At 37.1% G+C, this 15,859-nt stretch overlaps 1 protein-coding gene across 1 annotated transcript in view; it reads left to right on the forward strand.

Moving 5' to 3' along the window:
• The window catches only part of CORIN (corin, serine peptidase), a gene marked incomplete at both ends in the record, with an annotated part of 277,623 nt that overhangs the window by 71,239 nt on the left and 190,525 nt on the right, over positions 1 to 15,859 (forward strand). Inside the window, one exon of the mRNA XM_080697928.1 lies at positions 10,272 to 10,479. Coding sequence (XP_080554054.1) covers positions 10,272 to 10,479 — 208 coding nt within the window. The remainder of the gene's footprint in view (positions 1 to 10,271; positions 10,480 to 15,859) is intronic.

A 15,859-nucleotide genomic window follows, 5' to 3' on the forward strand; every position in this document is an offset into this window, starting at 1 on the left:
ACCATGCATACAGAATATCTTTCTATTTATTTGTGTCTTCTCCAATTTCTTTTAGCAATATTTTAAATGTTTTCAAGGTACAGATCTTTCACTTACTTGGTTAAATTTATTCATATCTATCTTAATTTTTTGTAGCTACTACAAAGAGAATTTTTCTTAATATCTTTTTCTGATAGTTCTTCATTGGTGTATGGAAACACTATCAATTTTTTGTGCATGGATTTTGTATCCTGCTATTTTATCAAACTTATGTGGCGTTCTCTGCCTCCACTGGAAAAAAAATTGATTCTCATAACTATATAACTAGCATTTTTATTACTTCCATTTTCCTGGTCAGGATGCTTTAAGAGGTTGAGATCGACAGCCTTGTGGGTGGTCAGGCTAGGATGGCAGAGCCAGGCTCGGTGTGGCTGCCTGGTTTCTGTTTCTCTGTCCTATTGTGGCTAGCTGTCTGAATTCTGATAGCTTAGGGAGTTTGCTCCTGCTCTTATCAGCTATGACAAGAGTACCACCACGCTCCTCAGATGTCTTTGCAGCATCCTAGTGTTTGCTACTCATCTGTTCATCATTCTCCAGGCTTTATCATTTGTAAGCACACTCTCTTTTCTCTTCTACTATGCTGAGGCCTCATGCAAAAGCACTTGAGCCTGCCTAAGGATAACAAAGTTTAGATTTTTAGAGTCTAGGGAGAAAGCTCTCCTTCTTGACTTTCAGCTTTAATTCTATAATACAGAGGATAGTCCAAGATGTGAGTTAATCTGATGGAGGGAACAGGATGGGACAACTTCTCACACCACAAAAATTTTTAGGGAATGGTGTATTGAAAACAGAATAGCAACGTTAACTATAAGTATTGGTGTCCTTGAGTCTCAGATAACATATATATATTCTCAGATAATATATTCTCAGATAAAATATATATGCTCAGAAAATATATTCTCAGATAATATAATAATATATTCTCAGATAATATATATATATATATATAAGCTTTTTAACATATAATTCTGTATTATAAATTGAAAACAAAGTATTTGAAATCAAGTCTGTCCCATTTAACCTGTCATATTTCACTGAATAACTGTTTAGCATCTACTACTTATATTCCACTGACATTTAGTGACAAAGTCCATTTTCTAATATGAGAGGATAATTGGAATAAACAAATAACTAAACAAGAAAATATAGCTGGTCCTTGACTTTTGATGGTGTTAGGGTTTGGGTTTGGAATGCCCTTCCCCTAAAGGCTCACATGTTGAAAGCATATTCCTAGTGCGGCAAGTTTACGAGGTGGGCAATGGCCACAGAGGGTGGGTCATTGGGGCATGGCCTTGGGGGATATCTGTCTGTGGGGAAGGGATCCTTCTTCTCTCTCTCTGATTCCAGTTGGTGGCTCTCTGCCATGCACCCTGATGCTGGCAGGTGTTGGCCAACCATGAATTAAAACCCTTGAAACCCCTGAACTCATGAGCCCCCAATGAACCTCTGTCCCTCTATGTTGTGTTTGTCAGGTGTTTTGGTCCTATCGATGAGAAAAGCTGACTAAAATACATGGCTTGACTTGTTTTTGACTTTATGGTAGTGTAAACATGATATGCACTCAGTAGAAACTATGCTTTGAATTCAACTTTGAATTTTTAGCCAGGTTTAGTGGCACATGCTTGTAATCCAAGTACGTGGGAGGCTGAGACAGTAGGACCGCAGGTGTGTGGTCAGCCTCAGCTGCTTAGTGAAGCTATCTGCAACTTAGTGGGACCCTGTTTCAAAATAAGGAATAAAATAAAAACAGGGCTGGGGATATAGATTTGAGATAGAATGCCCTGAGGTTCAATCCCCAGTACCACAAAAAAAAGAAAAGCTTTTTTTGAATTTTTATCTTTTCCCAATTTAGCAATGTGTGATACATCTTCTTTCCTGATACTGGGCTATGGCAACCAGTCTCAGCTTCCAGTTAGGCCCATGATTAAGAGGCTCAACAACTGATACTCTATAGTATACTGTGTTGCTAAATAGGATGATACTAGGTTAGACATTAAATGTGTGTGTGTGTGTGTGTGTGTGTGTGTGTGTGTGTGTGTGTTTTGTGGTACTGGGGTTCCTGGAAACCCTTCTACCTCTGGGTTACACTCCCAGACCTATTTTTATATTTTTATTTGGAAACAGGGTCTCTTAAGCCAGTGCGGCTGGCTTCGAACCTGCGTGATCCTCCTGTCTCTGCCTCCCAAATGCAGGAATTACAAGCGTGCGCCACCAGTGCCTGGCAAATGTATTTTTGATTTAGGATATTTCCAATGTATGAGAGATTTATCAGGATGAAACTGTGTCTTAAGTTGGGGGTGCATCTGTATTATGCATTGTTGATGCTAAGATGCAAAAGAAAAAAAGATGCTGTTAGAAAAAGATTCAGGTAACCTTTTTTTTCTTTTTTTGGTTCTAGGGATTGAACCAAAGAGTATTCTACTTTTGAGCTACACCCCCAGCCCTATTTTATTTTATTTTTGTTTAAAAGAAAGTCTCGCTAAATTGTGGAGGGCCTCACTATGTTGCTGAGGCTGGCTGCAAACCTGTGATCCTCCTGTCTTAGCCTCACAGGAGAACTTTTAAATGGATTCTTGTGGGAATGTTTGCTGCCCTTTGAAAAGCCTAATTCTTTGAGCCAGGCTTCTGCTATGGCTGCCCATCCCTACAGGGGCTGTTTAGCTGCTGTGATTATACTAGTGGAGAGAAGGGGGTAGCTCCTCTTTGATATTCTTATTTGCTGACTATTAATCTTCATCAAAACAAAATGATGACAACTTCAATATTACAATAGGAACAATGAAGACAGAAGGCAACAAGCAATATATTTTAGCCTAAATATGACTTAATGAAAAAAAAATCAAAAGGCTGGGTCAAGTTGTTTTCTTAGCATGTGAATTTTATAATACTTATGCTGTTTGAATATTATTTCTGGTATATTTCTCAGGGTAGAAACTTGCTTTCAAAACTGTCAACCTAAATAACAGTCAGAAAGAAGACTTTCCAAAAGATAATTAAGTTTATTTGTGGATAGCAGAGCAATAGGAATCTGCCTGCCATCATAAACAATGTGTGTGTGGGTATCCAGAGAGATAGAGGCAAGGGGAAGCCTTTTGAGGTGAAATGAGGATTATTTTGAAACAATAACTGTTGGCCACAAGGGTCAATAACAAAAGTGGTATCAGCCCAAGATTAAACAGACAATTGTTGGACAGATGCCCTTACATGAGTATTTTTGTGTGAGGTTGGGATGGATCTTGTGTGAAGTTGTGTTTCTGAAAGTCTTTTGTGATAGTTACCGCTACTAGGCAACCGTGGAAGAGAATTCTCCCTTCATAAACTCCCAGACTGATTGATTTATTTATCATTAGTGTTGACATAAGCAACTTCAATTTGATTCTGATGACTTTCACGAAACTAATAATCCTTACTCCAGTCCTAACAAGAATAGGCTGATTGTGATATTAATCTTCCCTTAAGAAGGCATATTTGCTTCTTTGGTTCTTTCTGAGCATTGCAGTTACGACCATGGGTATCATCATTTACATTAGACATTATTAATTATTATGTGTTTATATTTTTTATCTCACCTCATGAGATCATAGCTCTAGAAGGGCAGAGACTTTGTTTTGTTTAGTGTTTTGCTTTATTGCTAGATAAGTACCTGGCACACAGTAGGAACCTACTAGCAATTTGCTGAATGAGCAGGGAGCCAGCCCCTGCGTGCCTCTGTGGCACTCAGGGGTTCCTGCTGTAGCAGTGGTGCAGACTCAGGTGAGAAGATGCTCCCGCTCAACAGTCTGGCATATGGGGGCAGCTGCTGGTTGAGAGACTTGGCGTGGGATGACTTGGGTTAAGTTCCAGCTTTGCTATTCACTAGCTGTGCGAACCTTGGGGGAAATTGCTTAACCTTGTTTCCTCAGCTGTGAAACAGATAATAACTTGTAGGGAGGGCAAAGAGCTTATGTGTGTGAAAGAGGTCAGAAGAATGCCGGGAGCGTCATAGAAGTGTTTAGTCAATTCTGAGGACAAAAATACTCAGACAGACAGGCAACGTGAGAAACTTCAGAATAGCGTATCCAGAAAAAAAGAATTCCAACTACAGAGGTGATCATAAAAGATATCAGAATGGAAGTAGCAACAAAAGTAATGACAAAGTGGATGAGAGAAATATAAAAAAAAAATTGGGGGAAAAGGTTAACCTTACCACCCCTTTCTTCCAAACCTCTGAACAGGGATGTGTAAAAAGAATTCTCCTTTACAATCTCATTGAATTTTCCAGATCTGAAAGTAGGACAAACACATGCAGAAACATCTATAGGGTAAACCCGTGAAGCAAATCCACAAGTTAAAATGAGTCAGTTTAGGCAAATAAGGGCAAACCAAATGTACTCTGATAAAATATTGCCTATAGGTTCAGTGGAATTTATACCAGGAGACCTTGGATTAAATGTGCAACGGTGTAAAGAAAATCAGAATGTTTACAATGATTTCTAATAAGATACTGGACAAAAGATACTAAAGTATTTAGAAAGCTTATTTTCATTGTTTTTAATTTAAGAAGTTATTTCCTCCCAAGTAATACTATTACTTAACCATTGTGGTTAAGGTATTATTTTGCTTTTATTTTTAAAAGCAATATATCATGTGATTTTTAGGAGAAAATGTGATAGAACTCACTGTTGAAATAACCATCATGCAAGTAAAAATCAAATACAAATAATTACTATATTGCATAGATACAATATTTGTGTAACAGTATATGCATAATGCAAACATTTATGCAACATTTACTATATTGCATAAATACAAATATTTACTATATTATATAGATTGAAAATAAGGAGAATTGAGAATGTGAGTGATAAAAGTCACTAATATAAAAACTCAGTGAAGAATGTCTAGTAAGTGAATCTGTACCCTATCCAACCCTTCCAAAATGCATTGCTAAGTAACATTGGCTCTGAGTACCACCACTTTAAGTGTTGTTACTCAAAACCTTTGATGGAGTCTATGTTAGTTTAGAAAAATTAGCTGTTCTTAATTTTGTACATCAAAGTAATTATATAAAGTAAGAATCTCCAACTCTACATTATATAATTTAAAAAATAGAATTATAATTCCAAATGAACATAAAGAAAATTCTAAGAATCTTTTCTTGCTAGATAAGATCCATCTTTTTTTAATAGAAATATAATCTATAAATATAACCATGATATATGAGCAGAGAAAGCTCAATTTTGATCTAGAATACCACTGAGTCTGGCTATGAAAACAAAGATCACTAATAGCCTTCAGCAGTATTTGTTTTCATAATTTTTCCCTCAAATTGAGACCATGTCTTATAATCAATGAACACTCTGAAAATTTGTTGTTAAATCATGTCTTACTAGCAATGGGGATTAGAATTGAGGCACTAATGAGAAAAATATTTTGGTTTCGGCAGAAGTACATTGCACCAAGGGCTGGGTATGAACTATGAACCCTTTCCTAGCATGCATGGGAAGCTCTGGGTTCATCGCTACACTGAACACACACACACACACACACACACACACACACACACACACACACACACACCATCAGGAAGTAATAATTGTTCTTTAGGTCTGTTTTTAGATTCTCCTCCCCAATTCCCCATATGAAATAACATTTTAAAAGAGAAAACATATTAATGGAATAATGATGTGTGTATATATATATATACATATATATGTTCATATATATATATATATATATATATATATATATATATATATATATGAACATTGTGATTAATTACATCCACTGTATTTTGTACATCTTCTTATATATTATCCCTGGCCTCTAATTTCTTTTAGACACAGTAGTAAGTTTACAGGGAAGAAAAACAATCCCCACTTTTCCTCTACCCTGTGAAAACCAGGTTTGATGTAGAAGCAATGGTAAATGAGCCCATTTTTAAAAGTTCCCCTCCCCTTCCCTACAGAGAGGTGACTTTTCAAGGTGCACAGCATGTGAATGGCTTACAAAAACTCACTTTCTCTGCTAAGAATGTATACACATATAATACTAGAATTACATGTTTCAAATACAATGGAATATTTTAAGAAAAATAATATTCGACCCACATATTGAGGCAGGAGGAATTATTATTCCTAAAAAAAAAAAACTAACACAATTACCTTAATATAAAAGGTTTGAGTCTTAGAAAGTAATTACCTTTTATACTTGTTGGCTATGTATGAGCAGATTCTTAGCTAAGTTTGTTGAATGCTTCTGTACAGACTCAAGTTTCATAATTTCTCTATGTCATATGCACTTATGATTTTCAGTCTTTGTAGTTACATTTACTTCTCTGCCAGTAATATGCACTTATATACCTCTGCTGATTCAAACCATATGTATCTTTCAACCACCAAAATGGGTTCTCCCTTTTCATGAACACTTTCCTCATCATCTGCCCTACATTAAATTCTTGATCTATGGGATTTCTTCCATTTTTGCTATACTGTTGACAGCTGTGGTGTTGTGAGAAGAATGGGCCTGAAAGTGGATATCAGTCCACTTCTGTTATTGACCTTATGTTTTTCTGTAAGTCACTTTTTTGTCTCTTTATCTACTTATTGGCCCATCCATCTGTCTGTCCATCCATTCATCCATTATGTATCTGTCTACATACATACCCCTGTCATAGCCTAAATTTCTTCATTTGTAAGGAGAAAATATGTGTTAAATTGTTAGATCTGAATTTTAAATTGACAGTGCACTGGAAAATGTTGGAGAACCATTATGCAAATGTAAGACATTTTTATTAGTGTCTGTACCAATTATTTTGAGACTTAAGATTTTATATTATTATTTCATCATTTCCTAAGTACTTTATTCCCAAGGGAGTTATCTACTAGAGAGCATTAGAGAGATAAAAATACCTTTTATTTTTCTTTGGGGCAACTCACACTGCCATAATTGTTCTGTAGTCAACAAAAATACGATATTTTTCTATCTTGTGTTTTCAATGGTCTGCCAGTATTCAATGTTTTTATTGTCCAGGTGGGCAGCACGAACCTTTAGGTCATCTAAGTGCTTCAAATATGATCTGCTATCAAGTGCACAGATTTAGAAGCTCATAATCGCTAAAACAATGTAATTAATTGTTAAGCTATGGGGAATATATGTGGGTGTGTTATAGATTAATATAAATACTGCTGTGGTTTGTCTGTGTCCCCCAGATTTCATGTTTTGGAAATTGAATCCTCAAAGTCATATGTTAATGGTATTGGGAAGTAAGGCTGGCAGAGATATCAGTGTTACATGAGGACAGGAAAGTGAGGGCGCCATAATGCAATCACTGACTTCAGAAGAACAGGGAGAGAGCCCTGAGCAAGAAAGCCTGCTCCTTTTACCATGTGATGCCTGGTGCCGCACCAGGATTCTGCAGAGTCCTCCCAACCGAGAAGGCCCTTAGCAGATTTGGACCCTCATCCTTGGACCGACCTCTAGAACCATAAGCCTAAACTTAGAACATACCCAACCTGGGGTATTATATCATTAGCAACAGAAAGTGTACTAATACACAGACCTTGGATATTATATGCTTTTTAGCTTCTTCCTTTCCTGAACCATTAGGGATTATCCTCTTTAAGAACTACTTTTAGCATAATAGCCCTCTTTACATTTGTTTCCTCCAGTTGGAAGTTACTTAGAAGACACGGGTTTCATCATTGTAATGTGTCTTGATAGCTGCATACCTGTAGGCAGCTTTCTTAGCCTTCTGAAATTGAATTTCCTAATGTCTAACATAGATATAATATCACTTCACTGGACTGTGACAATGTGATCGTTGTGAATGAGGGAAGCTGAGTGCCTGTTTTGGTGCCCAACCCAAGGTTCAGTCTCAATAAATCTATTCCTGAGTCTGAATTTTCTGCAAATGATTTTATACTTTGGATGGAGAAGAGCACAACTTTCAGCTCTAATAAGCAAACTTCTCTGATTGTAGCATAATACGCAGGCCTGTGGCGTTTCGAAGTCTGCTCTCTCTATTCTCCTTGTCTGTGGTGTGTTTTTAGGTCTCTCACTAAATAACTTGAGTGCCATCTTCTTGCAGTCTGCCTCCAGAACGCTCTACCTTGGCACTTGAGAGAAACTGAATTTTATATATGCCTCTTTGTGTTCTGTTGCCATATTTTTACTTAAAAATTTCTTCTCCAATTAATTGCTCTCATTCTGTATTTGAATTTGATGAGGTCCAAGAAAGTGTCATGTCTTTGAATTCTTTGCCATGCCTAGTTTAAAGTCTGGTGTCTAGAGAAATTTTACATGTCTCTTAATTGCCTTTTAAAGTGGAAACCTTGTTTTGATCTTGCCCCACTGAGCTCTGCACATTTTGGGTGATCAGTGAAGATTATCTAACAATGGGGAATGGTATGTTTTCATGAAGTATGAGACTTTGTTCTAATGGCTACAATCTGGTCATTCAGGAGAAAGATTTCCTACAAGTCTTTGAAGGGTTTTAAAGTAGACTGGAAGAAAAGTGAGACTGGAAGTGTGCTTCAAAGAAATTCAGAGCAGACAAGGAGAGGGTGAGAGTAGACTCTGAAGTGATCTATCTGAATGTATGAAGCAGAGGGGTGAGAAATCCTGCTCCTATAGGGTATCTTTATTCTGTATTATAGACAGAAGAATTTGATCATGTGATCAGATATACAGCCTTATTTTCAACTAATTTTTATTAAAAGGGAGTTATTCTTATGTGTGGAGAATATATTTCCTTCAGTTCTCTGGGAATTACATGGCAATTAGAAGAGTTGTCCCCATCCTTATTAAATTTCCCTTCTTATTTTTCCCCTCACTCAAAATAGAACAATTTTTTTTTCTGCTGTATTTCTAAAGCCTGAAGATTTTATTTTTAAATAGTAGCTTGTTTAAATAACAACAAATATAAAACTTTACTTACCACCTATAAACCAGTATGTGAATATAGAATAAAAAGCAAAATATAATAGTCTCCTAAAATTGCATTATCAAGACCCATGTCAACATTTTGGTTTATATTGGACCAACCAGGTGGGTTTCTAGAATGAAAGATGTGGTGGTGCCCGGAAGAGCTGGCTATAAGAGAAAATGAAGTCAAAGGTTCCGAACTGAGCCTGAACTGTGATATAGGCAGGATGGAAAACCCTTACATAAGCTGGGAGTGGCGGTGCACACTTGCAATCTCAGCATTTGGGAGGCTGAGACAAGAGGATCGCGATTCGTGGACAGCCTCAGCTACTTAGTGAAGCCCTTTGCAACTCAGTGAGACCCTATTTCAAAATAGAGAATAAAAAATAGGGCTGGGGGTGGAGCTTAGAGGTAGAATGCCTCTGGGTTCCATCCCCAGTACCACAGGCACACAAGAAAACTTGCATAATTGTGTGTTTTCAGAGACAAGATCATGGTATCCTTATTGTTTTGTTACTTGCTATATTTATTTATTATATTATGAGCATCACTCCAGATTATTAGTCCTCTAAAGAATCTTTTATGCACCTGAGTTAAGTATTCTGTTGTTTGTTCCAACTCTTTTTGTTGAATGTTTGCATATGTTTCTATCTTTTAAAAATAGTAAACTATGCAGACATCAAGATTCCTCTGAATAAATCTATGTTCATGGCTATGATTATTTTTGTATGACAAATTTCTAGAAATGCTATTGTACTGTCAAAGGATATGCATGTTTAAAAATCCTTTTGACACCTATTGTCCTGCCCATCTGAAATCCTACCAGCTATATATGAGTGTGTATTTTTTCACACGTGTGCCCAGGGAATTATTGCTCCCCTTCTATAAATATTAGTGGGTTGATTTCATTATCATATTCACACACATACACTTTTTTTTGCAGTATTGGTAATGGAACCCAGGAGCATTCTACTTCTGAGCTATACCTCCAGTCCTATTTTTTATTCTTTATTTTGAAACAGGGTCTCACTAAATTTCGGAGGGCCTCACTAAGTAGCGGAGGCTGTCCTCAAACCTGCAATCCTCCTGTGTCAGCCTTGTTAGTACTGGGATTGCAAGGGTGCACCACCATGCCCGGCTGACACACATATACATTTTTTATGTGGACACATATGTGTATGTGATTGTATATTTGTTATAATTTAACTATAATAACTATTTACAGAATATGCTACCTCTTGTGACCACAGTTACCTGTCATATCAAAGGAGCTTGCAAATATATTTTTGATGCGTCTACGTCTGAATGTAATTGTCTCTACTCCCCAGGCGCCTGCGTGAACATCACCCACAGCCAGTGTCAGATGCTTCCGTACCACGCCACGCTGACACCTCTCTTCTCAGTTGTCAAAACCATGAAAATAGAGAAGTTCCTCAAGTTCTTCACGTACCTCCATCGCCTCGGTTGCTATCAACATATCATGCTCTTTGGCTGTAGCCTCGCCTTCCCTGAATGCATCGTTGATGGTGATGACAGGTATCTTGGAACCCAAATCACTCAGTGATAAGAAAACAGCTGGATGCCAGGGCCATGTGTCCAAAAAGAACAAAGTCATCCTATGCTACCACCTTCATTTTTGTTGCTATTGGAGGAGAAAAAGACCCACATTAGTCATGACCAGTTGCCATTCTTTGAAATTACAAGTATTGGGGGAATCAGGCATAGCTTTATATACAGGAAGGAATAATTTGACGTATTAGACCAATGCTCTCAGGGGGATACTCAAGTGTTGTTCCAGCAGAGTTGGGTAGAAGACAGCAGACTCGAGATGATGAGACGAGTTTATTGAAGAGGCTATTTATGGAGGTGTGAATGAGGGATAGAAATAAGTGGTAGGAAGCACCAGGATCTCACGAAAGGGAGATGCTCTTCTTCCACCCACGGCTTGAAGGGCAGGGGGCCAGCAGCACTTGAAGACTTTTAGCTATGGGCAAGGGGTCTCCAAAACGCCAGGTGCTATGACCCTGGGCAGAGAAGCTTGGCTATTAGATGCCCTCCTTTCTGCAGAGGAAGAGAATAAACCAGAAGCCTCACCTCACTTTCCTCCTGCCAGTATCTCCAACCAACTACACTAACCCTCAGTCAGAGAGAAAGAAGGGCACATGATTGATGTAAGTGCAATGGACGAGATTCCAAATCAAATCTAAGTGCCATCGGTCAAAAGTTCTAAATGTTATCATCCCATTACTTGGGAAGCTGAGGGATTACAGGTTTGAGGCCAGCCTCAAGAATTTAGTGGGATCCTATTTCAAAAAATGAAAAATAAAAAGAACTGTGTATGTAGCTTGAAGTAGAATGCCCCTGAGGTCAGTCTCCAATACCAAATGTCATCGTCACTGTAACCATCATCATCACCATCTTATTTATTTATTTACTTATTTATTTATTTAGTTGTGGTACTGGGCTTGAACCCAGAGGCATTCTACCTCTGAGTTTCACCCCCAGTCCTATTTCTTTATTCTTTATTTTGAAACAGGGTCTCACTAGGTTGTGGAGGGCCCGCTAAGTAGCTGAGGCTGGCCGTGAATCTGCGATCATCCTGTCCAGCTTCCCAAGTACTAGAATTACCAGTGTGTGCTAACACACCTGATTAGAAATAATTTTCAATAAGAATAAATAAATCAAGAGAATGCCATGTAATATTTGAAACACTAAGTATACATTAAAAAATTTCAAAATGTGCATTAAATGCCTATTTACATATAACACCAACTATTTTCTGGATTACAGTGTTGAGAAGTTTTCAGAATAGTAATGTTAGAATTGTATTTTCAAGTGCAAATAGGTTCCATGGTATTTGTGCTAATTTAATTACTGTTTAAAATATGCTGACACTAGGAGAAAGGTATTTATTTTAACTGCAGAAAAGATTCTGAGTTGTAGAACTAAAAAACTAGTACCAAACACTGTATTTGGGTAAATGTTTCGTGGCAAGGAATCAGTTGCAGAGGATGCTTCCATGGTACACAAAGAGGGAAGCTCTGTTAGGCCTTTCTCATGAGTTAAAACTTGGGCTCGTGGGCCAGGGATGTGGCTCAGTGGTGGAACACTTGCCTAGGGTGTACAAAGCCTCCCAAGTACTATCCCCAGAACCACAGAAAATGAAAAATCAACAACAAAAATGAGACTGTCAAAAAGAGGCCCTTTATGTCTCTAGACAATGGCAATATGCTATGGGGGTTGTGTTGAGTTCTTAGGCCTGTTGTTACAAATTGCTGCAAGCTGGTGGCTTACACAACAGAAATTTATTCTCACAGTTCTCGGGCTATAAGTCCAAAGTTTGTTGTTTTTCAGGGCTCTAGGGAAAACTTTTTTTTCCTCCCTTTTTGCTAGTTTCTGCTGGTTTCAGTTCCCGGACTTGTGGCCACATTGGTTTGGTATCTTTTTCCATCTTCAACCAGTCTTCTTTTCTGTGTGTCTGTGTCTCTTCTGTCTTTGAACATTGTTATTCAATTTAGGGCCCACTCAGACAACTCAGGAGTATCTTCCTCTCAAGATCCTTAATTATATCCACAGAAATCCTTTACCGAGATAAGGTGACATTCATAAGTTCCAGGGGTTAGGGCATAAACATCTCGTTGGGGGGCACCATTCAACATACTGCAGTGGATGAGAAAGCAGGGGAATGAAGCCAGGTGTCACAGCCTCCTTACTTACAAAATGAAGATACCAGTTAGACCTACTTTACAAAATTAACGTGAGGACTAAATGACATAGAGGACTTAAAACAGTCCCTGTATCTTCTAAAGAGTCAACCAATATTGGCAATAATTACAAAGTGGTGAATTAAAAAGGACAAGTAGGCCAGGTGGTGGCACATACCTGTAATCCCAGTACTTGGGAGACTGTAACAGGAGGATTGCAGGTTCGAAAACAGTCTCAGCAATGTAGGAAGACTTTCAGCCATCTACCAAGACCCTGTTTCAAAACAAAACTTAAAAAAATCTGGAGGTATAGCTCAGAGATAGAATGCTTCTGGATTCGATTTCTAGTAATACACACTCTCTCTCACACACATGCACACACACACACACACACACACACACGGATGGATGAGTAGTATTAACGAAAAACTATTTCTAACATGCTAAGTATAGTAGTACAAAAAATTGTAGAAGTCTATATGATTTAAAAGATTATTAGTAGAATACTAAAGGCTTCTGGAGATAGATTTTAGTTTTACTTTTGCTGAATTTGAAATCACTTCACTTCTCTTCACCTTAATTTCTCTACAGACTCCTGTTTGCACATAAATGGAATTATTAGAGAGTACACTCAGTTTTCAGGAGTTTCTAAATTTATTTTGATCTGCCTCCTTATTATAGTTCAATTCGTATTTGAATTATTAGTTGTAAAACTCTAGTCAAGTTGCTTATAATTTTCAGGACACTTTTAGGTAAATTTGTTTTTCTTTTGACATGGTTCATCCTGATAAATGCACTAATACAATAATTTTCCATTTTTCTATTATAATGAATAATGATTTATAGTCAGTTTTCAAGTGTCCTTTGGGAGACTTACCCTAGTTTTATTAGTACATTTATTATATTTAGTTTTTTAATTGCACTTTCAAACCAGTGCTTCCTGCTGTCATCGCTTGTGCACATGGGACCTGCAACCTAATTTTATAAGAACAATAAGTTCAGAAAAGCAGAGTGTATTAGAGAAATAATTTTAAGGTCAGACATTTTTCTTTTTTTTTTTATTGGTTCACTGTATTCATACATCATAGTGGGATACAAACTTTTGTAGACATACATGCACACATCGCCCAGTCAGCCCCCATCAGATCCCCACCCCATTCTCTCCCCATCCCTCCCTCCCATGCTTGGCTTAGTGGTTGACATCTAGTATTATAGCAATTTATCCAAAATTAAAAATGATAATCTCACATAACAGTTTCATTTGTCTGATACCAAGCTTTTGATGACTTAAAGATAACATTTCAATATTTCTTTTTACTTTCTTTCATACCAGAGAATATTTTTTTTTCTATTTTTTTAGGTGAAACTATCATATATTTATATATTTATTTTTCAGAAAAAAAATCTATCCTAATATGGAAAATGGACTCTAGATACCAAAAATGATCTTGAAAATGAACAAAGCTAGAAGATATATATTTTCTGATTTCAAACCATATAAAGCTACAATAATTGAAACAGTGTAGTACTGTTCTAGAGGCAGATATATAAACCATTGGAGTTAAATAAAAGCCTAGAGCTAAATTCTTCCTTATAATGTCAAGTTATTTTTGACAAGGTTTCCACGAACATTTGGTGGTAGAATAATAATATTTTAACTAAATATTGTTGAAACATAATAATTACATGGAAAAGAATAAAGTTGGACCCTTACCTAATCCCATATACAAATATTAACTCAAAATAGATAAAAGACCTAAATATAAATATTAAGACTATAAACTTTTAGGAGAAAATCTGGGTCATAAAACCTCACAACACTGAAATTGGCAGTGATTTATTGGATATGATTTCAATGGCACAGGCAACAGAAGAGTATACAAACTCCCTAAAAAATAAAAAAAATATTGTATATCCAAAGACAATGTAAACAGAGTTAACAGTTACTAATAGAATGGGATAAAATATTTCCAAATGCTATATCTGAAGGTATATTAATATTCAAACTAGAAATCCTAAAAATTAACAACAATAAAGGCAAACAATACCATTTAGAGATAGGTAAAAGACTAACATAAATAATGAGTCTCCACAGATAACCAATCTTAGTTGTCTGTTGGATGGAAAATCTTGTTTCTCTGGTTCTGGTGTGTGTTACCTATTTCTTCTTTGTAGTTAATCTCTTTGAGTATTTTCTCTAGTGCTGGTTTTGAAGACAAAAATTCCTTCAGTTTCTATTTGTCATGGAAGCTTCTTATTTCTCCATCTAATTTGATAGAAAGTTTTGCTGGGTAGGAAATTTTTGGCTGGAAGTTGTTTTCTTTCAGAGTTTGGAATATTTTGCTCCAAGCCCTTCTGGCTCTCACGACTTGGTTTGGGAAGTCTGGAGTGATTCTAATTGGTTTGCCTCTGAATGTCACTTGGCCCTTTCTTTTTGTTGCCTTTAAGATTCTCTGCTTGGCTTCCACATTGGTCATTTTGACAATTATGTGGCATGGGGATCCTCTTCTCTGATCCTCTAAAGGGAGTTCTATAAGTTTCCTGGACCTGTGTATCAACCTCTTGCTCTATGTTTGGGAAATTTTCTGCTATTACTTCCTTGAAGAGATTGTTGATCCCTTTGGTTTCACTTTCTTTTCCCTCCTCTATTCCAATTATTCTTAGGTTAGCTCTCTTAAAATGGGCCCATATTTCTTCAATGTCAGATTCCTGCTGTCAGATATTTTTTTCTAGATTAGAAACTATGCGTTCATTTTTGGAATGATCATCTTCTAAGAGCAAGATTCTGTTCTCCATGTGGTCTAATCGGTTGTTTGTGCTTGAACTGAGGCCTTTACTTCATTAATTGCATCCTTTAACTCTTTTTGGCTCTCTCTGAGTTCTTTTCGAAGCACCTCTATTATTTCTACAGTTATTTTCCTGATTTGATCTTCTAGAAATCTCTGATTTTCTGTTTATCAGGTTCTGATGTTGTGGGGTTGTGGGCATTCATTGCTCCAGTATTATTCCTCTTTCCCATGATTTCAGAAGTTTGTGCCTTCTCTGGGTTCTTCCCTTGGGTCACTATGACTTCACTTAAGGTGTTCTGGATCTCGAGTCAGTAGTATCTCAGACCCCACTACTCCTTTACTGGGTTGTATCACAGAGTCTCCAACCCAGAGAGTTGATAGAGGCTGCTTTAGACTGTGGAGGGTGCCAGGTTGCACGTTCTC

This window comes from Muscardinus avellanarius (genome assembly GCF_963383645.1).
Source record: "Muscardinus avellanarius genome assembly, chromosome: 6".
In the NCBI taxonomy this organism is placed as follows: domain Eukaryota; kingdom Metazoa; phylum Chordata; class Mammalia; order Rodentia; family Gliridae; genus Muscardinus; species Muscardinus avellanarius.